The sequence below is a fragment of the Rhamphochromis sp. 'chilingali' genome (genome assembly GCF_963969265.1).
Source record: "Rhamphochromis sp. 'chilingali' genome assembly, chromosome: 2".
NCBI classification, from domain to species: domain Eukaryota; kingdom Metazoa; phylum Chordata; class Actinopteri; order Cichliformes; family Cichlidae; genus Rhamphochromis; species Rhamphochromis sp. 'chilingali'.
In genome coordinates this window covers 44643202-44670417 of record NC_137930.1, presented here as the reverse complement: position 1 = coordinate 44670417, position 27216 = coordinate 44643202, and the positions used below count along the sequence as shown (strand labels likewise).

Here is a 27216-nt window from a genome sequence, read left to right as displayed (position 1 = left end):
CTAGATTAGATTCTTGTAATGCTCTTTACTTGTCTGTCAAAGGCTCCTTTATCCTCCTAGGACCTGACGTCCACATACATGTGGACATCACATTTTGGGCTGTCTAGACCAAAATACTAATTTTACTCTACAGGGGCCTGATATCCACTTACGAGGACATTATACTGCCACAGTTCTATTGAAATGTAAAACGAACGTCCTCTTATGTGGCTCTCATTTATCTCAGAAACAAAAATCAGGCAAAAAAAAGAAAATCAGGTAATTCTTTGTTTTTATATTCATCGGAGCCCAAATAGCAAGGAGAAATTGAGGAGATTAAATCACCTTCAACCACCAATGTACCTGTGGCTTCTTTTAAAATACACCTGAAAACTCATATTTAGACAGGCATTTGAGTAATGTTCTTTTGTAATATGATGTTTTTGTCTATATATTAATTCCCTGTAAATCACTTTGCAACAGATTCCTGGCTTAAAAAGTGCCACACAAATAAATTTTACGTACCATTATGAACAAAACAGTTTCATAATATTTCACATAGAATAGCCATACTTTTTTTTTTTATTATTTGGTTGCAATATTAGAGTAATGCGTTGCTCAAAAACACAGGGATGCTTTTTTTCAGGTTAACTATGGGTGACTGGCTCTACACACACAGGTTGTGCTGACCCTGACAGCACACTCTCCTCTACACGTCTATATGATCAGCCATGTTAATTCTGATTTGTTTCCTAGAGGCCGAGACAAACTGCATAACTCTGAACATGAAGTGTTGAAAATATTTTATTTGTTGATAATGCAACAGCTACAGCAGAAGGTATAAGTTACAGCTCAGATTACAGCTAGAGGTCGACTGATTCACCAGATCAAACTAGTGTTCAGTGTCAGATTGAACTACAGTGTTGGAGATTATATTAATAATAATTAGTAAGCAGGAGAGCCTTTAAATGAAACAGTGCTTCACATAACTGGAACAGGGCTGGTTAAAAGAATGCTCAAAATAGACTCAGTGATATGAAAAGAATGGACACTTAGTTTTTATACACTATTAATCAGAAAAGTAAATACGATTAATAAGTGCTAAAAATACTGCTTGCAGTTCATTCTACATGTTTAACAACACTATGACATGGTTACATCTGCCTCTATAGATTCAAATATAATCACTTTCTCTGGAACTCCCAGTTACATCACCATTTTATTTTTCTTTGCAACATGTTGATCATCATGCAACTATTACATGACATGTAAATGAATTTTAAGCTTTTAATAGTATTCAATGACAGACACAAAGCAAAACATGCACTGATGACCTGATGTCTTCATCAAAGGCATCAACAAAAAAGAAAGAAATGCAACACATGTATTCCAGATAGATACTTGTGAAATCTATCTGCACCAACAATGCATCCTCCACTACTGGTTTGTTGATGAGTCAGAGGTTTCACACACAGCTTCTTGACCCCATTCAGGTATTTTTTTTTTTTTAAATGCACTGATTGTATTCACAACTGTCTTTGTGCATACCCCACTAAGCCCAAATTAGCAAGTGTGAGTACTACTAAGTCGACAGATAAAGTCCTATGATTACAGATTCAGTGCTCACTACCTAACAAAGCCTTTCCGGGGTGATTTCTCTCACTGTGTTTGCAGTGTAATCCAGCATTGTGCTAGGTTGGACAGTTTTGCTACATTGCTCGTTAAAAACTATGCTTGCAAGACTAGCTACTATGGCTGGCTAACTATGTGTTAGCAGTAAGCTCAGCGGCTATAGTATCAATCCAGTACTTTCAATTAATGAAAACAAGCAAATTAATTTACCAATTTCTACTTTGACTAATAAATAAAGCTATAATTATGGAACACATTTTAATAGTTGGCTAAATGCAAATATATATTTGTTTCGGTCATCAGTCGACCTCTGTGGATAAGTTTTAATGTATTTGGTTGGTGGCTTTTTTAAGGGGGTGTTACAGCAGAGTGACTATTGATTTATACAACTTTAAAAGCTAAATCAGGATGTGAAAGGCAGCTCAGCTGAAGGTCTTCAGAGGTCTATTTAATTCCAGTTAACACAGGCCTGTCCTTAGAACCCAGTTTACCAGCTTTCCTAAATCATGGATGTTATCCCATGTATTTTGGTTGGTTTCAAAGGTTGTGGAGACCTGAAGACCTGTGGCCTGAGTTACATCTATCACAGACACAGACAAACTGCTACATCAGTGAACCCCTGCTGGTATTCGGTCCGATTAACAAGAATAAATCTGAAAGCTGATTGGTAGGTGTTGCAGTTTATCATCAGCTGCTACTGGGTCCCTTCTCCATCAGTTTGAGTCCAGCTCAACATGGGTGGAAAGGAAACAGGTGCACTGGTAAACATACAAACACCATCTACAGTCTGAGATTCCAGTGCTGATGCTCATCTTCCTTTCTCTGTTAAATTTCCACGTTACTGATTCAAACAGTTATTCTCTGGGATGATCATGATGATTCAATACAATAATAACAGAAATATGTCTATATAAGAATTAGGCAGACCTCTCTTGAAACCTCACAAAGAATTTCACCATGAAGATGGCTAACATAACAGTTAAGGCTGCTACATTTCTTCATTTTCTACATCGATAAATCTTGTGCACACAGTGAGCAGTGGCTACAGAGGCCTTTGGGCTACGACATGCTCAGCGATGTTTGCTGAAGGTTTCTAGAAATGAAAGAGACTGGTGTGTGAATGTTCTCTCTTTGTGGCCAAATTGAACTTTACAAAGAAGTTTTCTTCAACACAGCCACAGTTTAGAAAAACAAAACCATTTCTCACAGTAAGTAGAGCATTTAACCACAATTTTATTTACCAAGAAAACTCAAGTATGTGTGGATTAAACACTTACAGCCTTCCCTTTCTTTAGGGAAAGTTTTTGTTGCAGTGTTTCCCTAACCTTTTCACCTGTGATGCTGTGAAAGAAGACACTCTTAACGAAATACCCCTTTGCCAGTATTCCAAAGATTGTGCGTTTCTATTAGGCAGTGTCTAACAGCAATTCAGATTTTTCTTAGGCATAAATTCTGTCTGGAATTATTTCATGTTCCTGCACTTCAGGAACAGAAGTTTTTACAGAGCAGATTTCATCTGTGACATTGACTAGTAATGCTGACATCAGAGCTTTAGCATATCATCTAAAGCAGGGTTGCAACGGCTCATACACACTTTAAACTAACTGAACCCATAGAGTTGAGCACAGGGTGCTTAGGTAGTATAGAAATGGGAGTTTGGCCTTCATAGAGCCTCTCACAGGTTAAACGCAGCACCTAAGATGAGTCCGACCTTCATACAATATCAATACGGGACTCCAGTAATGCTGTTGTGACTTTCAATGGGAACATACTACAGAGAGTATTGCAGGAGATTAATCCCTGTAGCTTTGGACTATGTGTTTCATCCACATGACATTGTTTTTTAGCTGTCTGCATTCTTTTGGCCATTTAATGTCTCACTGTGAGGAACAGCTTTGAAAAAAACAAAACAAAAAAACCCAACATAAAACAAACAAAAAACTGCAATGGCTATAAAATGTTTTTTTTGACTTTTGGAAGGTTCAGATGACCATCTTGAGATTTTGATGAAGCAATATTAACTTGACAAAAGAATTCAAAATGATGCTTTACTACAGAAAAACTGATTTTACAGCTACAGCTTGAGCTCACATATCACAGACATTACAGATTATTGTACAGTTAGTGTGTAAAACTGCTGTTAAAGCATCATGTTTTTTTCTTTCTTTGTGTCTGTACTCAGACTGAGTTGCATATTCAGCAGAAATGGAAGATAAAAAGGATTTATTTGTGCGCTGCTCAGTTTACCCAGCCATGACCAGCTTGACTGAAATGAGACTGAAAAGTATCTTTGAGAATTTTTTTTCTTATTTTCTGATAATTAAAAAGAGTGAAAAAATGATTGCAAAGCTACGACTGAGCTCGAGTCTCACAGAAAAAAGTAAGGAACCAAAGAGACAACTCTGATGGACTTGTTTGAGAAGCTGAATGCGTCCCATTGCAGTGAACGCTGTGATTGATAGATGAAAAGTTGGAGCTGTGGAAACAAGTCTCATCAGAATTATTTTCTGTAAATACTCACCCAATCTCCTTCAACCTTTAATGAATGAGCTAAAACCCCTACTGATCAGATGACTCTGGGAATGATTGTAGGGTGTCTGGCATGTAACAGTTAATTCCGAACATCTGAAACTGAGAAAGAAGACCATAACAAGAGCAAGATATTGAAACACTTGTGACAGATCAAAATCAAAGCCCAAATGTTTGAACAGTTTAACTAGCTTAAGAGTTGGAGCTTTGACTGAAAACGATTAGGAACAGTACCCATGACTGGTCAAAACAGATAGAAGATGGAAACGAGACTGGACAACGATTTGTCACAAAACAAACACCAATAATGATAAAACACGTTAGCATTACTTGTGATTAACACATGTTTCAGCATCAAAGGTGAAGCTGAACACATATCAATCATAACAAGTCCAGATTAAAAAAAACAAGTCAGTGAGAGAGTCAAATCTGAGTTGATAAGTAAAACAATGAGACAAACAACAAAGAAAGAATGAAATCAAATCAAAACAAGTCTGAGTTAAGAGAAAATAAGACTGGCATAGTGGGTCAGGACCTCACTATCACAGGACTCAAGAACTACAGGACAATTTAGGCTGTGCAGACATGGACACGTTCATTGTTTGAGTCTTGGTTTCTTTGGTTTTGAGTTCACTCTAAAACTGTGCAAGTCTCAGCTTCAAGCCTGAGTTCAATATTAAATAAATTTGGTACCAAACACCCAACAACCATTCCAACCAAACACCAACAGTCATCTAGCAAAAAATCCAAAATCTGAGGTTGATGTTTTACTTTCTGCATCTAGAGTTTCATCAGTTTTAGCATCACTTCCCACCTGTGAGGAAATCACCTTAAATCCTCAGACCTGGAAAGTAAAATTTCATTTCTGACTACGCTGATGACATTTGTTGAGTAACAATGTAACTTAGCCAGTTGAGTTTTCAAGTGAAAGATGTGATGAGCATCACATGATGGAGGTGGTAGCAGTGCTTTAGGCGGCGGCCATAATCAGATGGCTCCAATGCCTGGGGACAGACTGGTGGAGATCTATATTGCACAGGGGTTGGAGAGATCCTCAAACACTGGCAGTTCTTCAATCCCTCGAGCAAACAGCTTGATCAACTGGCCGTGCACTCTGAGAAAACAGCAGAAGTTGTTTTTAAAGAGAAAACTTAAACCAAGTTTTGATATTTGTAAGGAAGAAGATCCCACAGGGTCGTCATACCTGACGTCAATGCCTGTGTGGGTCAGGATCTCGCCATCGCAGTTCCAGCTGCTGTAGGCGGGTGCACAGCCACAAGCTGGGTGGTCTTTGCAGATCTGGCTGAAGATCTGCCGCTTGCTATTCTCATGCAAGTCCAACTCCAGGTCCGAGTCGCTTTGGCAGTGACGTGGCATGAAACGAAAACGCCTCACTCGATGGACCTCAATGAAGGTAAGGTCAAACTGATTGAGAGAAATAAGTATTTAGTTGTGGACCAAAATGTCCATAGAATATCAATAAAAACATGTTTTTTTGTTTTTGTTTTAATTTAGACTGGAAATATACCTGGTCATCTTTGCTGGTGTGTCGTAGGAGGTGTCTAAGGAAGTTGAAACGGGAACATTTTCGGACGAGGATGAGGTCTGTGGTGCCGTCAGCCAGGTGGGCAGCAGGCGAGAGGCCTTTAGGGCTGCGAGGACAAGCACAGCTCATGCTGGCAGCGTTTATAGCGAGGAACTTTCCTCGAATCGTCCTCCACTCGCCACTACTCTCTGGATGAAAAACAAAAGAAAACAGACAGATTTGACTTTACTTGTTACTGCTGCCAAAACAGTTTTCACTCTGTGCCAAAAGTTTGCACATTATTCATTATAAACATACAAAACAAAACAAAAAGTTCCATTCACTACATTCAGTCCAATGTTTCTCACATAATGAATTTACTGCAGGTTGCATCACTACAGTTGTGCTCAGGAGTTTACACACACTTTGGGATTAATGGTTTCTTTGAACTGTTCTTTTTCCAACCTTAAATAACTAAAAAAAAAAAAAAAAAAAAAAAAGGATTAAATGCACAAGGTTAAATTTATTTGGAATTTTCTTTTGTCTACACAGGCTCAAATATATACATACACTTAAATCTTTGCATCTATTATCTAAATCTATTAACTTCTTATTAGTGATTATGATTGACTACAACTGGTAGTTTCTGTCACAGCTCTCAGAACAATGGGCACTCGGTGAAGATCGAGAGGTTCAGGTTTAAAGTTTAGGCTCAGTGAATTTGCTGTGAACAAGAGCCAAAATAAACTTGGAGAACCTTGAAGTCAACTTGGACAATAACTTCTCAAAGTGTTCAGAAATAATATGTTGGTATTAGGTTTGGTATGGAATTCAATAAAAACTAGAAAAACAAAGCCAGCTGATGTCTACCAAGACTACAGAACAGCCATGGGTGGATGGACACGGTTTTATCATTTTTCAGGAAGTGTTACATATTTGTCTTTAATTCACAAATATAAATATTTTCTGAGATTTAACAAGAAAGAAACATGACAAAGCCAGACGAGGAGATTTAGGAATGGAGTAATGTTCAGTGAGTAAGACCATTAGAAACTGTTTTTGGACTGACCAGAGTCTGATGCTTCATCCATCTCATACTTCTCGCTTCTCTCTGAATTTAGCTGTCCATTGTGCTGACAAATTACACACCTGGAGATTTACAGAGAAACCAGCGTTACTTAAATGATGCAATGAACAAGGACTTTAATGAGAAGCCATTTTACATTTAACCTCAGAAGGTTATCACTTTAATTTATATGACTGCGTTTGGTTGCAACATAAACCAAACGCTTCAGCTGCAAAACTGAAAGTCAGATAGCCAAAGAGTTAATAAACTAGAATAGGATTTATAAAATGTTTTGGTTGTAACTGAGGTCACAGGTTTATGATCAGCTCTAAAATTCCAATAAATTCAAAAGAGTATTTATATATTTAAAGAAAAAAGGGAAACAAGTTGATACATGTTTGGATCTCTCACCCAGATCGACACCTGGTCGCGTCTCGTGGCGTTCCTATGATACCTTTGGCTGGCAGGTAGGACACTGTTCCTTCGTAGTAATGATGAGTCAGGAACATCTTCAGACCTGCAGACCATTACCAAAAAAAGAAATTCTGATGAATAATGCACACGTGCAAGCAAATGAAAATGACTGGAAGGACTGTGGTAGGCTGATGTGACTGAGCGGTGACATAAAAACAACCTCTCTTTGCTAATATTTTGAGTACCGGGCCTCTCTGACAAATCAGACATCAATAAATTTCTCTGCTTTATCTGTAAAACATTATAGATAAAATTAAAGGATATTATATATTTTCCCACCTGAGAAGTCATATCTTGCAGGCCCCATCCATCTCTTCCTCTCGCTGTCTGATAGCACATCGCCATAAAAACCATATCCAAGCAGCGACACAGAGTATCGCAGGAACATGTTGTTGTGATGAACTGAGCACACATCCAGCGGCTGAGAGTCTCCTGCACACAGATATTAAAAAAAATGGTATGTTTGCCATTTTTGAAGAAAGACAAGCAGACACGTACACTGAGAATTTAAAACAAACCAAGCTGTGGTTTGTTTTACATTTTAAAATAAGTTCAGTTAAATGTATCAAATATTCTATTAAACTGTATCAAATTCTCACTTCTAATACCAATGTTTGACATTGAAGTCTACATTAACGCTTGCTTTCTCAGCAAAATAGTTAGATATTACCCCAGGAGTGTTTGTCCTTTTTTTTTTTTTTTAATAGTTTCCATGTTAACATTAACTTTAGACTTCAGAAAGGTTATATTGCTGGAATGGATATTATGACCGCTGATGTCATGGAGATGATGTGACTGACCCACAATGATGTGTAGTGCAGAGGTCACGGGGTCATTTGTGCCCACAGAAGCAAAGCAGATGCAGTCTGTGGAACCTGAAACAGACAGAAGAAACAATGAGCTGAAAGAACACAAACACCATCTGCTAACAGTTTACTAGTGTAGAACATTCCAGTGAAAAGAGGACGGTCATCACCGATTCTGATTATTTTCTTAAACCTTTACAATGTGATTTTACATTGTAAAAGCACTGCTGCTCCTGTTGTGCACACACAAACACCTGCAACCATTAATTGCCCAGGTGTGCGGTTTCACTTTTGTATCTGCACAGAGGAATAATGTCCCCCAGGTGACTCTGTGTGTATTTATAAGCACAGCAGCAGAAAACACCAAGGACACAAACCAGCACAACTGAGAAATGAGGTCACAGTGACTGCCTGTATTTATACTTACATACTTATTGGCTCTCACCTGTCATTAAAAGCTAGATTACCTCTATCACTGTCCAGGTCAGCAGCTAAAACTGTCTTTCTAAATCAGGAAGAAGTCTGGCTATTTTTCACTCGGGATGTTTTATATATAGCAACAATGCTATTTATGTCTTAAAGAGGGAAGAGCTGAGAAAATCAGTTGAAGCATTGATGTGAGGCTTTCATACAAATAATAGAAGGAAATATTATTTACAGACAAAGATAGAAAACCTTCCAAACAATTTGGTCTTTCTTTTCACGCTCTGTCTTTGTAGGTGTCTATTCTACAAGTATTGTATGTACTTTTTATTTATAGCAGTTGTTTGTGATGAAGTACCAGAGTTTGTGCTGATAAGAAGATGCTCTTCATATAGGTTAAGGACAGTTTAAAAACTAGACAAGGAGAGACCAAAGTGATTTGTTAGCTGGCAAAACAGCAGACTCCAGAGAGCTGGAGGTTTCTGGAACAATACAGCAGGCGCTAGAGTCTGTCAGTTCAATAAATAATCCCTTGAGGCTTGGAAAACCTTTACATAAGTCTTTGGCGCCAAAGAAACCATGTAATGGTTCCAACCTGCTGAAGTACACCTGTGACACAGTGCTACACCTTTAGGATGAAGTCAGAGTTACCTACATTTTTGCTGTAATCCAACACAAAAAGAAAAGCAGTGATATTTCTCTGAGTTTCAGACCTGCAGGAATGATTCCGATGCGTAGGGAGCAGGGAGACAGTGCCTCCTCTGGACTGTTTGGATCTACGCCGCAGTCGATCTGTGTTCTCCAGATCAGTCCGTGGATGATCTCACTAAACATGCCGTCCCCTCCAACGCACACCACACTAAGCAAGGGTCACAGTGGAATATTAGCATCGACAATCTCTCCGTGACCTTTTCTAAAAGATCACATGTATAAATGTTGTGTGAAAAACACACAGATATTTTCTGTGGTGATTTATTTCGGGAAGCTCAGGGATTTTTTACTGTCCTACATGTACAATCAGATCTATGAGCATTTGCATAACACCACCAACAGTTGATGCAGTACTTTTAGTAAACCTGCTGAATTAAAGCTGAAAGTCTGGTTGAAAATCATCATCATGTGTAATTGTCCAAAAAGTTTATGAATCTGAATTATGTTGTGCTCGGCTTCTTTTTTATAGCATTTAAGTAATTAATCTTCACTGTACAGGGTGAATCACAAAGAATCTTCCTTTTTCAAAGTGGTTGCATTCTAACGCGTAATGTTACAAGGTGCGGGTTTGTGAGTTTCAGGTGGTTGCTGGTAGGCAGAATAACAACAGCAATGGCTGCAGTGACTCCAGGTATGCTCACAAAACTGTGGGACGAGTTTGACAATTGCTTGGACATATGCCAAGTATCTGGAGGACTACAATCTTGTTTTGTATGTAAACTATTAAAAACCCTTACTTCAAGCTTCTTTGTCCAGTCTTTTGAAATCTGATGATTGTTTTTGACACACTCTGTAGCTTATGGGTGAACTTCTATTATGGACAAACAAAACTCACCCATCAAATTTCTTCAACTCTGCCTCCATCTTCAAGTGATCTCTGGCGTGATTGGCGTACTCTGTCACTATGACAACAAACACACAGATTCTCAGTGTGTTACATGTATAATTCTGACACAGGAAGTTGGAGACTGGGTGGTGAGTGACTTGGACGTACCAATAACACTGGTGGAGATTCCAGCCTGTGTGAACAGGGGGGCAACTTTCTGCTCGTAGATCCGTTTTCCCTGACGCTTCCCACCATATGGATTTATGTAAACCAGCAGATGTTTTGGTCTGCTGGCTGTTGACACAAATAACAACAACAACAACAACAGAAACTATGTCACAAATAGTTTGTGGAAGCGGCATGAGTTATTCAGACAGAGTGGGTTTTTGTAAAATCATACTGTTACTGGCGAGCTGCTCTCTGATGCTGCTGACCCAGTGCTGACACACCACCTCATCCGAACAAGTGAAGGTGACTTCAGCACACCGCCAGCGGTGCTGCCGACACCTCTCCACGTACAACACTAAAACAGATACAAGTTAAAAAAAATACTTATTTAATAATCAGCCATCTTTGATTGCCAAGGTGCTAGAGTGCAGATCATGCAGTGTTTGGATTACCTGTGAAGGCCTGCCTGCAGTCCTTTCCCTCTCTTTCTCTGATCTTTTTCCAGCTGCCATCGTCTCTTTGTCTGCTGCCATTCTCCTCCTCTTCCTCTCTGACAGAGATGATCTCTGACACTGGGACACTGTGACAGACACCTGAACAACACACAGATGCACACAAAGCAGTTAGTGTCGCCAACCAGCAGCCAGCTCTCAAATTTCAGAGCCTTCTGGCAGCATGTGAAGGCACCACCAGGGGTATTGTTGCTTTTGGCCTTATTTTCTAGAATGAGGTCATGATGATGTGAAACAAGTCCACATATTTAGAGTGATGCAGCAAGTTTAGCAATACTCGAGTGTGACATGACCCACATATTGGCATTGTCATCTTTCGGATTCACTTCTGACTCACTTATCTGTATCTGCAGCTCACATCACAATCACTCTTCTGCTATTCTGTCTCCACATGAAGGAACCTACGGCACATTTTCATCTTCAAATGGTTTTAATCTTAATTCTGACTTCATGAATAACAAATAAGACTGAGTGAGACCTTGGCTCCATTTCAAACACTACTGTATCACTGGGCTGTGATCATTTCCACAAACGTTCAATTCATTTTCAATAATAATCATCATGAACTCCAACACAAAGCTTTGTAAAAATCCCTGTTTACTATATTTATATTTTATTTACAAAACACAAAAAAAACAACCCCAAAATCAGCTTTTCACCATTTCAAAACAGCATTATAGCCAGAAGTAGCATATTTTTAAAAATACATTCATAAACTTTAAATATCAGGGGTGTCATCAAGATCTGTGACTTTGCCAATAACAAAAAAAAATAAATTTTGACCTGATTTAAATTCCCCCCTCAGGGTCAGCTCCTTGTGCATCTCAGGACTGATTCCATTGTTACTGACTTTTTTTATATTCACTCCGTGGAAGTCCTATTGTGACAATTTTCTATGTTTGATGAAGTTATAGGGAGCCACATCTTCATGTTGAGTGAAGACTGTGTTGGTGAATAACAATTCTGAAACCAGAGCTGGAGCTGTTAATTGGAAATACTTTATCAGGAGAAGAACCACACTCCATGCACTTCTCTGGTCATATTTCTCCTTCTGTTGGTCAACCTCTGCCAAAGCAATGAGGAGCCATTGATAATTCTTAATGAGGCTTTCCTCTAATCTAGTTTGTTGCTTTATTATTAACAAAAATCGACCTACATCACATTTAGGATTAGGGTCCTTGCCATAGAATGTCTGGTTAAGGCATGATAATTTAGAGAAAGCTGAATATTTAAAAAGAAAAAAATTCTCCTTTTTTGCCATTCATGCCATTTAAAGAAATACCCAGGTGTTAACCAAAAGTGTGTTTTAAATATCAAGGGATGATTGGTGTTTGGAAGAACTGTTACACTGCTGCTACTGTGATCACTAAATGTTTTCCCTCAAATGCCTCGGGACTTTAAAACTGAACCCCGCATCGAGAGGGGAGCAGCCATGGTGAATGGTGGTTCTCCTTCTGGTCTCATTTCTCACCTGATCCACGATCTGCTGACTTTGAGAGTGTGTGTATTATTCCACTGAAAACTAACTTTTGGAGGGTGGGCTGCAGTCACCCTCCAAAACTTTGCTCATCGGTGATGATCCATGATGAGAAAAACACGGTCAGTTTGACACAGAAGTTGATGTTAGCTTGGTAATAAATGAGAAATACGTACACACACTCCAGCAATTCAGAACAGGACTTCCATGAAGCACTGGAAGCAATCCAGAAAAGGACAAGGAGATGATGTTTAATGAGACAGTGGCTAAATTTAGTTCAGTTAAGGTTTTCCTTGTTATGAGCAGAATCACAATACTTTTTGTTTTCACCATGTACTTTTGATCTATACTATACTGCCAAAAGTATTCGATCTTCTGCCTTCACACACAATAGGATTTGAGTGACTACCCACACTTAATCCATAAGGTTTAATATATTGTTGAGCCACCCTTTGCAGCTATCACAGCTTCAACTCTTCTCATAAAAGCTTTCTGCAAATTTTATGAGTGGGTTCGTGTGAATTTTTGACCATTCTTCCAGAAACAACTTTGTTATGTCAGACACTGATATCGGACGAGAAGGCCTGGCTCAGTCTCCATTCTAATTCCTCCCAAAAGACACTGCAAAAAGATCTCTGCACACTATGCACCCCAGCATCAGCTAACCCCGCTCTGTGAGTTCGTGTTGCCAGTACTTTGTAGCTGAGGTGCTGTCATTCCCAATCACTTCCAATTTGTTATAACACCACTAAAAATTGATTGTTGAATATTTAGTAGAGATGAAATTTCACGACTGGACTTATTGCATAGTTGGTATCCTATCACAGTACTATGTTGGAATTCACTGAGCTCCTGTGAGCGACCCATTCTTTCAGATGTTTCTAGAAGCACTCTGCATGCCTAGGAGCTTGATTTTATACACCTGTGGTTATGGAAGTGATTGGAACACTTGAATTTGATGAGTTGGATGGGTGATGAATACTTTTGGAAATATAGTGTATGTCTTCATCTTACTCTAAGAAAGAAAAAGAGGAATATCAGACTATTCCTCTACATAACACTTGACCAAAGAGTGTTTTCTTGAAGCCAGGAGCATGTTTATCTCCCATATAAAGAAACTTAAGCAAACTACAGTAGGTCAGCTAAATTAGTGGAACTACAAAGCCAAACTACACATCGAACACTGACACAAGAGCTACAGGGAGGGCAACATGTTTCTGTTGGATCTGTTATTGATGAACAGACTGAACACAGCATTAAACTGACACGTTTTACTCCTAAACATGTGGTTTATTCCAAAACATGACTTCTGACGGTAAAGGTTATTTCATGAAACTGAGATTATTTAATTACTCTAATGTTAGGTTAGGAGGTTGCTTTGTTTTTATTTTTCATCATTTTGGAATAAAACCACTTATTTAAATTGGAACAACACAAACAGACCTCACACTTCAGCCATCAAACCCAGAAACATGTACTAACAACAGAACCACTAAACCTCCACACAATGGGGTGGAGGTGGCCCACTGCATTGTGGGAACTAAATCTCCTACCTGGATCAGGTCGACGAGGAAACAAAGGAACACAAAATCCTGCAGGAAAACCATACAGGTAACACTGTAATTAGCAGATAGAGAGTAAGTTAACCTAAGACAATCAGAAAAAATGTAACTTTGGTTTCAGATCAACAAGTGCCTAAATGAATGAGGATACTAAGTCACCTTTTAACTTTATAGTCTACATGTTTTTAAATCAGCCTTCCTTTCTGGCTACTACAGGTGGGGGTGAAGAAAAAATTTTTTTAATTAAGTATTTCAGTATTTTCCACGGCAACATCGCATCAATATAGGGACAATACAGAGATAAAGTTTGCATGGACTGCAAATAAAAACTGAACTTTTTAGTTACAATAAAAACTCAGCTGCTTCTTCAGTCCACCAGATTGTGCTGTCGGCTTTTTCTTGTGAGGTAAACTGAAATGTGGGGCAAAGCTGGTATTGAAAGAAATCAGAAAATGCCATCTGTGTCTAAATCAAAAATGGACTTGAATTGAGAATTGACAGCTCCTTTCGCACCTTACCATGATGGAAGACTGATAGCCAAAGACAACAAAGCTAACATCACATGCACTTAAAGGAAAACACATCAGACACTGAAGACAATTTGAAAAAGTTACCTCCCAGTTCTTTCCACAGACACAGTCTGGATCAGAGAAGTGATGCATAAAGCTGAGGAACGTTTGAGTACAGCTGAAAGGATAGCAGCTCATCATCTCAGAGGACAACTGCTGACTGCTGTCTTACATACACAATACCTGTACACTATGTGCACGCTAGTCTACACATTTGCATTAAAAATGAATTGGAATAGACTGTAATACAAACAGTTTAGTCTGTCAGGTGCATGCAACATGACAGGTTTTAATGACACTGTCGATCAGTCTGTATGCTTCACAATGCAATACTCAGCATATTGCAAACACACAATAATCTCACAAATCATAATCAATTTTTCAGTATGTGAAGAACCCACACAAGCACTGGGAAAGAATGCAAACTCAGTGTGGAGTTTACAACTTCCTCCCGCAGTGCGAAGACATGCGTGTTAATGGCGATTCTAAAATGGCTATAGGTGTGAATGGCAAACTGTCCAGGGTGGACCCCTCCTATGGGTATAAGCTGAAGTTGGATGGATGGATGGATGGATGGATGGATGGATGGATGGATGGATGGCATTGTATTATGGGCTCTCTGGTGAGTCAGATCTCTACATAGAGTTCCTTCAGCCTAATTTACTCAGAGCACTTAATCTATAGGTCACACATCGTCAGGTATAAAGATGCATTTACACCATATTTCATGCCTACTCATAGTTACTCATAGATTTCTTTTTCTTTTAAAATGCTGTTCTGCTGGTATGTCTTCATGTCTATGATTAGTCATATGCTGCAAACTACCTCTTTTATGGCCACGTGCTTTTAGCTACACTGGAAAAAACCCTGGGTTGACTTACTGAGTTGATAAGAAGCTACATGTGACTGCTTAGCAGGACTGCTGATTCTAAGATGAGCGAAGCCAGATAAGGAAAAAGATATCCTGGGCATGGTGAACTTGCTTTATAATACAGGCGTTAGGGGGATATTACAAGCTACAGTTATATTCTTAATATTCACTATACTGTTCACCCATTCAGTTCTTAAATTCAAATATCTCATTGTGCACACTTTGTAAATAATGCTGCACTGTATTCAGTGTTGGGGAGTAACGGAATACATGTACCGCCGTTACATATTTAAAATACAAAATATGAGTAACTGTATTCCGTTACAGTTACCGTTTAAAAAGGTGGTATTCAGAATACAGTTACTTTGTTGAAATAAATGGATTACACGGCACGGTCTTTTCCTGTTTCATATATTAGGCTATGCTCTCTCTATTTTTGGTAATTCCACACCAGAGGAAAAACAAACAAAACGCGGCTCTAATGCCTGTGTGTCAATCTCACGGCCCATGTCACCTCTATTTGTGGCCCGCAGAATGATGCGAAGAAATATTTTTTAAAAATTATTGACAAAAATTATTTAATAAGAAGGCAATAGGCAGAGTGTTACAGGCATAGCCCTAAAGAATGTAGCCTCATGGGCAGTGTAGTCCGTGCTGCAGGGAGAATGGACTGCCGTTATGCGTCTGTGAGCGCGAGGGAGGGAGAAAAAGGAGAGTGGAAAAGTACGAGTTGTCACCAACCAGAAACGGGAGCTGGAAGCATGTAAATATAATAATAACCACTGCAGCCAAAAAGAGTGCCTGACGAGCCCAGTTGTAAGTAAGCTATTAAGACTCGACTGTGCACCGTGTTCGTGTTTTCCTCCGAAAACAATAAGTTCCGTTGGAGCAGCCTTTCAACACCTCTCTCTGTCTCTCGCTAGCAAAGTTGACCCAGACAACAAAGTTTAGCGTTTCAACACCCCCAGCAGCAGACAGACAGAAACTAGGACACATAAAAAATTCACAACTGAAATACAAAACACATGCTGGTGTGTGTTTCAGTTTTACACACACAGCTGTTGTCACCATGACACTGGAAACAACTGAACCCTGACCAACTCGGATGAAACAGAAGAGAAGTAACCTGCTGACAAACAAACACTGTCACGCACCTCCTGCAGTAACAGTTGGGATCATTTTAACAGGCAGTGTGAGGTGAGTCATTGATGATCCACCAGAGATGTCCAACTCTTTAGTTAAAATTTTAAAGATTCAAGTTCTTTGGTGTAAAAAGCAAAGCTTGCCTCCATGCCTCAATGTGCATTTCAACCTGTTGAAAAGTTGCATTAAAACAGGAAAAAGAAACCTTTCATCACAAAGAGGTAGAAGAAGAAGAAAAAAGGATAAATAAACCGCACATGAGAAGCGCAAACAATGGCTCCCGTGGAGAAAGTTCATCGTTTTAACGCTTGATTTTACTCCTCTATAAAGCCGTAAGCATAGACTGTCTATAAAACATGAAAATAGCCACTGTAACTGACTTAATGTTCTGTTAACCATGATATAAAAATAGTGAATGAGCTTCATAAAGTGAAGGAGCTGAGAGATATTCATCCACAGACTTCTGTACAAGTATGTTATACTTCTTCCTACTCCATTTCAGACCTAATAATTGTCATTTCATGTCATTTAGACTTTGTTTTATTTTATTTTTTGTTCTATCTGAGCACATACGTATGGAAGCCCGTTTCCGCCACTAAAAAAAAAAAAAAAAAAAAGGATCCATAACTCAAAATTTCGAGTTAATATGTCGAAATTTCGAGATAATAACTCGAAATTTCGACATATTAACTCAAAATTTTGAGAAAAGCAACTCGAAATTTCGAGTTAGCGCTGCCAATCAGTAATCTACGTGAATGACGTCATTTCCATGTTACCCGGAAGCTGAAGCCCTCAGCTACAAATGCTACAGCTAAGCTACCGGTATTACATCCAGTCGTGAATGCACAGATTGCTGAGTGTTTTCAGCCTGGCTTCACAAATGATGAAATCCCTGTGTTATTAGCTGAATCACATGGTGTTACTATCAGCAAACATACTTTAATTTGTTGGGATCCGTTTTTGAGTGCGCGGTCCTGCGCCATATGCTTCCGGGTAACAAGAAAGCGACCTCATTCACGTATATTTTTGATTGGCAGAGCTAACTCGAAATTTTGAGAAAAGTAACTCGAAATTTCGAGTTATGGATACTAGCTTTTTTTTTTTTTTTGTGGCGGAAACGGGCTTCCATACATACGTGTGTGTATTTACATATATATTCGTATTTGTAAATGCAAGTATGTGTACTGGTGTATATACTGTTTTTTTCTGTATATGTCTGAAATAAAGATACAATACAATACAACACAACAAGAGTCTCCCCCTGCTGGCTATTAGAAAGTATTACGCTCACTTTTGAGATGTTGAAGCTATAGACATCTACACTCTGGAGATGAGTAAAAAAAACAAAAAAAGTGTATAAACAAACAATAGTTATGAACATTACAGTAGTTTACTGCCCCCAAGTGGCAGTAAATGGCAAAAACATGTAGACTATCAAACTGAAACCTTAACACAGAGTACACAGGGAGGTTAACAACAAATGCAAACCACAAATTTGGCTTATTTTGATATTTTAACTCCCAAAACAAAATAAAACTCAGGATTATATTAAGATATATTGAGGTGAATGACTGTGGTAGTCTCTACTGAGGTTTTAACTGGATTCTAACAGAGACTAAAACACTTCTGTTCACCATGATCATCTCAAATGATTCATCATTAATGTGTTCATGTATTAGACAATGTGACTGTCCACGAATAGTACATATTATCAATCTTTGTTATGTTCAATGATACAGGTTTACACTACAAAAGGTTTGTGTTAGCAGACAAATACTGTAAAACAGTCTGTCCTGACTCCATGGTATTTACATAAAGCAATGATTACATCCCTGACCGGGGCAGTGATGCATATCAGACGATTAGCAAGAGCCACCCAGCTTTACAGTTATACTGATCTGAATATGTCACTGATAATGTTAAATTAGAATTAAAGTATTAAGAAATATAAAACTATAAAACCTTTGTTTATGAAACGTTTTTGTTTTTTTGTTTTTTTTATTTGTTGTGCTCACACTGAAGGGTACATCTACATTTCAAATGACAACACAATGATCGGGTGATCGATTCGTAATATGTTACAGTCACAAATCAACAACAGAGAAGTAATTAAGTACATGAGGTTAGCCAGTAACCTTTAACACAAACTCAGTGTGACCATGTTATTCAACACACACTGGTTCATATGTAAACCAGTTAATTTGGGACTGATGGTGTGAGAGAAATGTGAGTAGGGGGCTCGCTTTCACATCTGGAGATTTTGTACTTACTTTGAGTACTCTTTTTGATACTGCTGTGGCATTTAAGTGCAGTATCCTTCTTTAAAATCTCGTAGTGGAAACTGTTAACAAGTCTCTGTATTCGATAAACTTCCTATGTAACAATCCCATAACTTTCAGATGAAAACTTATAAAAATGTTACAGATTTTACAGCAAAACATCAAGTAGCCAGTTCCATTCAAACATAGCATATGTTTTTAAGGAAGTGGACGTGTCCAAAACGGATTTAAAATAAAGTGAATGGTGCAATTGCCTTCGTCAGCTGGACACAATGGCTCACAAACAAAAGCACGTCTACTGAATAAATAAATCACTCAACCCTCTGCTACTTGAAAAACTGTGATTTTTCATTATGTTGTTTGTGGTTAAAATATTCTAAACTTATGTATGAGGTTTGGTGTGTTTGTTCGTCCCTGCAGCTTGCAGCCTCAGTGACCTCCACTGTCAGACTGGATGATGAGTGTTATATAACCGGATGTATCATATCTCATATGGTCCTACAGTCCGGATACATTGTGCTCAGAGCGGAAAGTTAACGGCATGATATCCACAGGTCCAAACACTGCTGTGTGTCCCCTTTCACGTTTTCTCTGAGTTCTTTGTTTATCACACAGGATGTCGCGGTGCGCTTAAAGGCCAACAGAGAGATATATTAAGACACATAGACAAAGGCAGACACATTAATCACGGATCTTACTGGGTCTGAACGGGTGGTACACGGGACTAGAGGTCCGTCTCTTCCAGATGAGCAGTGACCGGCTCAGGCTTACATCGTACGCGGCATTTCTGACGCGGAGCTCCGACTGCAGCAGCAGCCTACCCGGCCTCTCCATTGGCGTTTAGCCGTCTTGCTCCGTCCTTTAGCCGGATGAGGAGGTAGCAGCACTCCGAGTACGGTTACCTTTCCCCGGGCATGTTGTCTGTGAGTTTCCCTTAGAGGCCCCGAACCTCGAAAATAAGTACCTTTTTTTAAAACGACGGGGATTTCTGTTACTGTATACCCATGTAACGGACTCCAAGTCGGTACAATTTTCTGGCTGATAGCGGTTTCTCACCGGATATAGGAGGGGCTTTGTGGTGCATTCAGGTGCCTTCAGAAAACCCGATCTACGTGTTTCGTAATTCAAATATTTTGGCAATGAACCGCATTGAACTGTCCAAATTGAATATACAGTTTAGATGCTCAAAGTTAAACCGTCCTGGAAACCTTGTCTCTGTTTTGATTGTTTTTCAGGACGAAGTGCGAAACAATTAATGAAGCTGATATAAACAACTTTTCCCCCAGAATTTTGGAAAAGACGCCCACCCAAGTGTCCCTAATCCTCTTCAGTACAAAGTCCCCATTTAGAGCACTTGATGTTTTGGCCCCTCAAACCAGAAATACAAAAATTCCTCCCTGTGGTCCTCACACTTGAACTTTAAAATCCCACATACCCTTCAGACTGCGATCCCTCCCTATAACTGAATTCCCTTTGAAAGTTCAATGATAATGTGTCATTTATAGCTTTGTAGATTATCTGAATTGTTTAAAAGTAATCCAGGTTGTACTTTCCTCCTCAGGTCCAAGAACTGAAATCAGCTGACTGTTATTCTAGGGCAACCAGAGCCAATAAGCTCTGACATGGCTTTGACCAGAGCCATTTCAAAACTCTGACCAGCTGTACCTTACCGATATTTTTGACAGACACATTGCAACTTACTCAGATCTTCATAACAACCCCAAATGTCAGGAAAAAATGCTGAATAAAAATTACTGCTAAATTACTCCCAAATGAGTAAAAGTGTAAAAGTACAGTCACAAATGTAACCTAAAGGATCAAAGTACTGTAGCAGTACTGTAAATGTCCCTGAAATACAGTGGAGTGAAATACTGAAAAGTTTAAAACAACAACAACAACAACAAAAAAGGTGGAAATCCATTAATTCTCTTCTGCTTATCATTGTTAGGGTCGCAAGGGGGCTGGAGCCTACCCAGCGACAGGTGGCCAGTCTGTGGTGGGGCATAGAGACAGACAACCATTGGCACTCACATTCACACCTATGGCCAATTTGGAATTACCATTTTAACTTAACCCCATTAACTGCATATCTTTGGATTGTGGGCGGAAGGCAGAGTACCCACAAAGAACCCATGCAAACATGAGAGAACGAACTCCAGGCCTCTGGAGAACTTCAAGACATGTTGAGGAGGTAGTTTAGCCATTTAAAATCAGCTGTGTTGGATCAAGGACACATCTAAAACCTGCAGGACACCGCCCCATGAGGACTGGAGTTCCCCTGCCCCTGCTTTAACTCCACCTCTTTAGATGGCATAATTTATCCCACTTTAAACCTGTGTATAACAAACAAATAACAAAACAAAACGAGAATCAAAAATCAAACGTGAACAAAACAATGCGCCACCCCTTAGTATATTCGGACTTTGTTTTTTCCAAAACATAACGTTGCCAAAATTAGAGTCAGTTCTTCCATTTTTAAAGCAAACCAGACAACCTCACTCAGCAACAGCAGGGGGAGCTGCTGTCACGGTCTAAGGTTACTTACCATCTCCATCTTCACAAACACTACATTTCTTTTTTTTTTGGTTCAAACAAACAAACAAACAAACAAACAAAACACCACAAAATAAGTAATGCCAGCACAGCTAAAGCTACGAGGAAAACAAAATACAAGAGGAAGTAACAATCATTCTTAATTGCATATTTGATCCTTTTTCAAAACCCGTTTTGGTATGAGCTTTAAACAAGGGTTTCAACTCAAACGGAGGTTGTCTGTCATATGCAACCTGATTTGATCTTGTTACAAAAAAGGCAAAAAAAAAAAGTTCCCTTTTTCTTTAAAAGAAAAAAAAAGGTTAAGTATGATGTAGTATGTGAAAGAAAATCATTAACATGGGCCCTTCAGCTCACCCTATAAGAAATCGTAAATGTAACCCCCCCCCCAAAAAAACAAAAACAAAAAAAAAAAAAAACAACCTAGCAGCCCATATAGACCTTGTCCCATAAATGAAAATAAAGATATATAATAAAATCAGAAAATGGATAAATAAGAATAACATTAATTTATTTATTTGAGGTGCTTGGACCAAATGTTTAAAAAAAAAAAATCCACAAAACACAAAGTTAAAGAAAAGGGGAATAGGAATACTATTCATTAAAAGGTGAAAGTGGTGCAAATTTAAGCATATAATTCATCCACTGTCCATCTCCTTCAATGCCATGTGCCAACACAGTACAGAGCAGCTACCTGAAAGCTACTCCCACAGAGGCCGATTGTCTTAATAATTTCACATCTTCACTCCATATGACTGTAGTGTAGCTCCTGAAAAAGCAAGACTCCGATCAGAGTAACTCGACTCCTGGTATAATGTGAACCTTAAAACAGACAACTCATAAGCTGGAGAAGAAAGTGGTGTCTCACTCATTTAGAATATTATCATTTAGCCTGAAAAAAAAAAAAAAAGTTTGCTTCTTTATTTAAAACAAGAGACACACACACACACACACACACACACCTTACTGTTCATCACTGATTGAACCCTAGGTTTCTCTTCAGCACTGTAGCCAGTTTGACAAAAAGTCAGAGCACTGTTGAGACAACCATTTCTTTAGCGTTAACCAGTAAAAACTTCATGAATTTTTCACAAATAAAAATTTAAACATTACAGAAAAAAATACTCATAATCATCTCACAGATATAACATGTACAGCTACTTCCAGTATCATTAATATTATTTTACACTCATTTTATTCAATTGATCTTTCTGCGTGAACTTCAGTAATTATTTTCAAAATTATTTTTTGACCAGGATTTGTTCTGCAATGCAACTATTACACAAGCATGTAGGACTGCTTATAATGATAAAAATAATTTCCCCTAGGGATCAATAAAGTATTCTGATTCCATTTGTGCAATATCTCTAAAATGAGAATTATCCTGTCTTAGAGTGATTCATGCATTTATTACTTCTAGGCTGGACTACTGCAATTTATGATTATTAGGATGTCCTATAATAGAAAAAAAAAAAAAGTCCCTGAAAAGTCTTTAGCTGATCTACAATGCTGCACCAAGAGTACTGACGGGGACTGCACAGTGAAAGCATGCTTTTCCAATGTTGGCTTCTCTTCTTTGGCTCCCTGTTAAATCCGGAATCTAATTAAATATTCTTCTCCTCACAAAGTCTTGAATAATCAGGCCCCATCTCATCTTAATGATCTTCTAGTACCATATCACCCCATCAGAGCACTTCGCTCACAGACTGCTGGTTTACTGGTTTAATTCTGAGGGTATTCAAAAGTAGAATGGGAGGCAGAGCCTTCAGCATCTAGGTTTGTCTTTGTGGAACCAGCTCCCAGTTTGGATTTGGGAAACAGACACCCTATCTACAAACTAGGATTAAAACTATTTGAAAAAGTATATAGTTAGGGCTGGATCAGTGACCCTAAATCATCCCTTAGTTACACTGTAAAAGGTCTATGCTGCTGGGGGCTTCCCATAATCACTGGGTGTTTCTTCTTCACTTTTCTTTTTAAACTCACTGTGTTTATATGCCACTCTGCATTTAATCATTAGTTATTAATCTCTGGCCCTCTTCCACAGCGTGTCTTTTGGCTCAGATGATTCATAATATAATTCATTTTTAAGGACAAAACACAGGGAAAAGTCCAAAATTAAGGTCCCCCTTTGGTCCATTGGACAGCTTTGCAAGATCTGAAAATGGCAGAGTGTAGCTTTCAGCATTTATTCATGTAAGGATTTACACATCACTGAGCCTAGTTAGGGAGGATATTTATCGATAAATTTAAGATGAGCAAATTTAGTAGCTCGACTGTAGCTTACTATTATTGTAAATACTAACTAGCTTATTAGGTGAAGTTGCCACAAATTCAAATAGCAAAGATATGAGAATTCATCGGGCTGTATCAGTTAAACATTTTTTAAAGTAAACTAAATTTTCTACAAAGTTCACCAATATTTCTTTAGATCAAGTTATTTGGTCAATTCAGTGAAATTTAAATTTCAAGACTTTTGAGCCTGACCTTTGTTTAAGGTCAGTCAGCAGCCATCCTCTCCCCTGAGAAACTGAAAGCAGAGACTGATGACTCAGACAGGTAGCTCCCCCCTGGCCCATGATGGATGCTGATGTCCCCACAGCTCAAGCAGTGATGAGGAAAGGTGGCTTGAGGGTGAAGTTGATGGTGTAGGTCAGGAGAACAACCCTCTCTGATACATGGCGACAAGGCTTTCCCAGCTGTGTCTACTCAGGTGATGTCATTCAAAATGGATAATGGTGGAAGAGCAGAGTAGCTGGCCCTATGCAGCACCAGTAACTGCTGAATGATTTGAAATACACCGCATTGCCAAAAATATTTGCTCATCCATCTCACATGCACATGAACTAGGGTGACATTAGATTATTAATCTAGTATTTACCATGATGTAGGCCCACTCTTTGCTGTTACAATAGCTTTAACTCTTCTACGGTAGGAAGTCTTCCCACAGGGTTTAGGACTGTACAGGCCAACTAATTCTTTCACACTAAAACTGCCAGATTTCATATTCATAAACAGATTAATCCTGAAACAGCATTTCCTCTTAGAACAAAACTAAGAATTCACACCTAAATTAAACAAACAAAAAGCTAAACCTCAAAATCGGCTCCGTAGTAGAAATTACATTTCAAAAAGAAAAACAAGTTTCCTACAAGTTTTCCATTTTTTTGATTTAACTCCGATCTTCAAACAAACCAAGGACACAAACTTGGGCCTAATTAGTGTAAAAGACCTTTATTATTGAATAAAGTCATTTTTCATCTTAGAGGTTTCTCCTTTACTGTGATTGGTCCAACAGCCATTTCCTGTTCCCACTTTGTACCTTCAACAGATAAACAGTGTGACATCAACCTTAATATTTGTATAGATTTTCATATTTGAACTGAGAAAAATATTTATTCGTGTAAATTTTATGTGAGTGAGTGTGTTGCTGCTTACCCTTTACAGTCAGGCTGCTCTTTGTGCCTGCCCTGCAGTCTGTGTCACAGCAGGAGCAGGCATGATGGATACCACTGGCCTCCCTCCACCTGTCATTCAAAAAGGTTTCTCTTACTTACTCCTCGTACTTGTTAGTTAGCTGAGTGCACCAAATACAATGAGTATACTATTATTGTTTATATCTTTCTAATCAAGAAATTGGTACTAGTCCTAAAATACTACAGAGTTAAAATTAAAATCCTTTTAAGCAACTGAAGATGAAATTTGAGGATGGGAGTTTTGTAGTAACACTGCTAGTGTCTTACCCACTGGAGAATGAACAGGCTTTGTTGGTGGCATTGACATTTGCAGCAGCTTCCGTGGCCCTCAGGCTGCAGGTAATGTATATCTAACGAGACACATACAAAGAAGCAAAATCTACATTTCTGAGCAATGATGTGAAACCAGCATCTGCCTGGCAGGAAAGCTGTTGCATATCTTACCACACCACTGTTTCCGTGCTGGAACCTGAAGGCCTCCAACTCAAATTGTAGTTTGTCTTTGTGAGACTGAGGCAGGAAGTGAGAGCTGGCTCCTGTCAGCTGACTGTCAAACATACACCTGTATACAACACAGAACTCTCATATTAAACTCACATTTAGAAGAGCAAGGCTAAAACATACAAGTAACAACATAAACATATTTTTGGGTTACAGAGTACAGTAAACTGACCCATTATTTCCCAAGAATGCGTATCGAGGGACAGTGTCCACGTTTGGGACCACAGTTGCCACACAGCTGTCTACAGTTACTCTGAGAGGGATGTGGTGAAACTGTTCAACTGAAGCTTCAAACTTCATCATGTCTCCCAGAAAAAACTGAGTACTTGAACGAGGGAACTGCCAGTTATCTGAAAGATACAGCACAAAAAGAAGAGAACGTACGCAATCAGAGGACCTGAAAAGTTACTGTAATATGTGAACAACAAAGAGACCCACCAGTCATTAATCTGAGGGAGAAGTAGAGACTTTCCTCTGATGCTTTGGTCTCACTGAAAGGAGCCCAATTTGGCTTCAGCACATCACTGCTCACATCATTCTTCCTAAAACACAAAACAAAACCCAACTGCAAACACCTGAAAAAGAAAAACTTTGACAGAGTCTGACTTCAGGGTCCAGCTTTATCAAAAAGACATCCTTTTGGTTGAGTTAGAAAAATAAAAAAGCCTGACCTCCGGTAGTGACACTCGATGCTGACGGAGACATCTATAGTTCGGACGATGGGACTGCCCCCCAGAGGGCTGGGCGTGTAGAGCAGTGTGAACACATAAATGAATGACTCCTCAGACATCTGAAGTATAGTTGTAAGAACATTTCAAGTTCCATTAATGTGAACTTTCACACAAACACTAGTATGAACACATATTCCTACTGATTGGTCTGCAGTTCGTCTTGACTAGTTCCTAAGTCAAACACAATTAAAACCCAAACACCACTATTGATTTATGCCAACATAATTATTTTATCGACTGAATACCAGAGATGGTGAAGCATCTAACAAAGAAACAGGAAAAGGAAATGTCAGACCTTGGTGAAAGTGCATATTAATTTGAACATTTAAGCCTCACCAGTAACTGACTGCCACAGCCATGAAGCTCTGACTCAAAGATTAGAATCTGAGCCTTAGGATCTTCCTCTGTAGCAGCACATCCTCCCAGTGTGACATCTGTAGTCTGAACCAGAACACCAGACCCCAACAGGTCTCTCTTGGCTTCCACTCTGATCGAGTTTTCCCCACAGATGACTTTGATGCTTTCAGGTGCCATTGGAGTTCTCAACTCAAAGTTTGGAGGGAAACGAGGTTCATCTTTAGTTGGTTCCGCTGGAAATCTCCAAGACAATGGTTCAAGGAAAGGTGGTTCCTTCTGTTGGACAGCTTACAAAGAAATATGGCTTCTCTCAGTTTGTTTTGTTCTTTTAGTGCTGAACAGTTGTGCAGTTCAACAACAGCCAGCCCAGTCTCAAAAAGGTTTGTCTGCAAAACCCAAAGATATCTTTAATAAACAAAACTTGCAAATATTTTAGTAGAGACTGTCCAAGGATTGTTTCCTTACCAGTGTAGCACCAATGAAAGTCATTTGGTATTAAGCCACAGTGAGCAGTAGTGAGAAAATTACAGCTTCTCACTACTAAACTGAGAAATTGTGTACGACACCATACACCATAACACCTATACTGTACTATGCATACAACACAATGAAATTCATAAGATTCATCAGAATTAGAAATGATGCAGTAAGCATAAATGTTATTGCTCTGATGATTGATTTGACATCATTTTAGATAAAATTAAGATTATATTTATTTGTAATATACAAAAATACATATTTAACTTCTAGAGAAATGAAAAATCATCACTTCGTGTGTTGTGTACCTGCTGGTCTCTGGACTTGCTGGTTTGCTCTGTGGTTTCCAAACCTGTTGGCTGCAGGATGGAGGATCTGGTTGGACTCCCGAGCTGCTGCTAAAGCACCACAAACGAGACAAAAAAAGATTCGGATCATTTTGTCAGGCATGTGTTTGCTGTGTTTCATCTGTTTGAAACAGGTTCACCTGTGCAAAAGGTGGCTTTGTAGAGCTGACTCTTGGCCCTGCCCACTATGTGATTGACCTGATGATTCTGCAGCTGAGTCAT

General features: G+C 38.9%; 2 protein-coding genes across 2 annotated transcripts; both read right to left on the bottom strand.

Annotated features, from left to right (window-relative positions):
• Positions 1-775: 775 nt before the first annotated feature.
• Positions 776-19618, bottom strand: LOC308391533 (ceramide kinase-like). The gene is made up of 13 exons (XM_080874164.1): positions 19251-19618; positions 10592-10732; positions 10372-10494; positions 10140-10265; positions 9981-10047; positions 9148-9293; positions 8006-8080; positions 7485-7637; positions 7143-7248; positions 6735-6814; positions 5669-5874; positions 5345-5565; positions 776-5254 (listed from the first exon to the last, which is right to left on the bottom strand). Exons 1-13 carry the CDS (start codon positions 19384-19386, stop codon positions 5167-5169), a joined length of 1668 nt encoding a protein of 555 aa, XP_080730290.1. The 5' UTR covers positions 19387-19618; the 3' UTR covers positions 776-5166.
• A 4736-nt stretch (positions 19619-24354) lies between these two features.
• Positions 24355-27216, bottom strand: LOC308384353 (zona pellucida sperm-binding protein 3-like; the record flags this gene model as incomplete). The annotated part of the gene is made up of 10 exons (XM_080862854.1): positions 24355-24427; positions 24544-24632; positions 24849-24931; positions 25026-25143; positions 25255-25432; positions 25521-25624; positions 25754-25872; positions 26150-26403; positions 26956-27045; positions 27135-27216. The coding sequence occupies 10 exons, from the start codon at positions 27214-27216 to the stop codon at positions 24363-24365; spliced, it is 1182 nt and encodes a 393-aa protein (XP_080718980.1). The 3' UTR covers positions 24355-24362.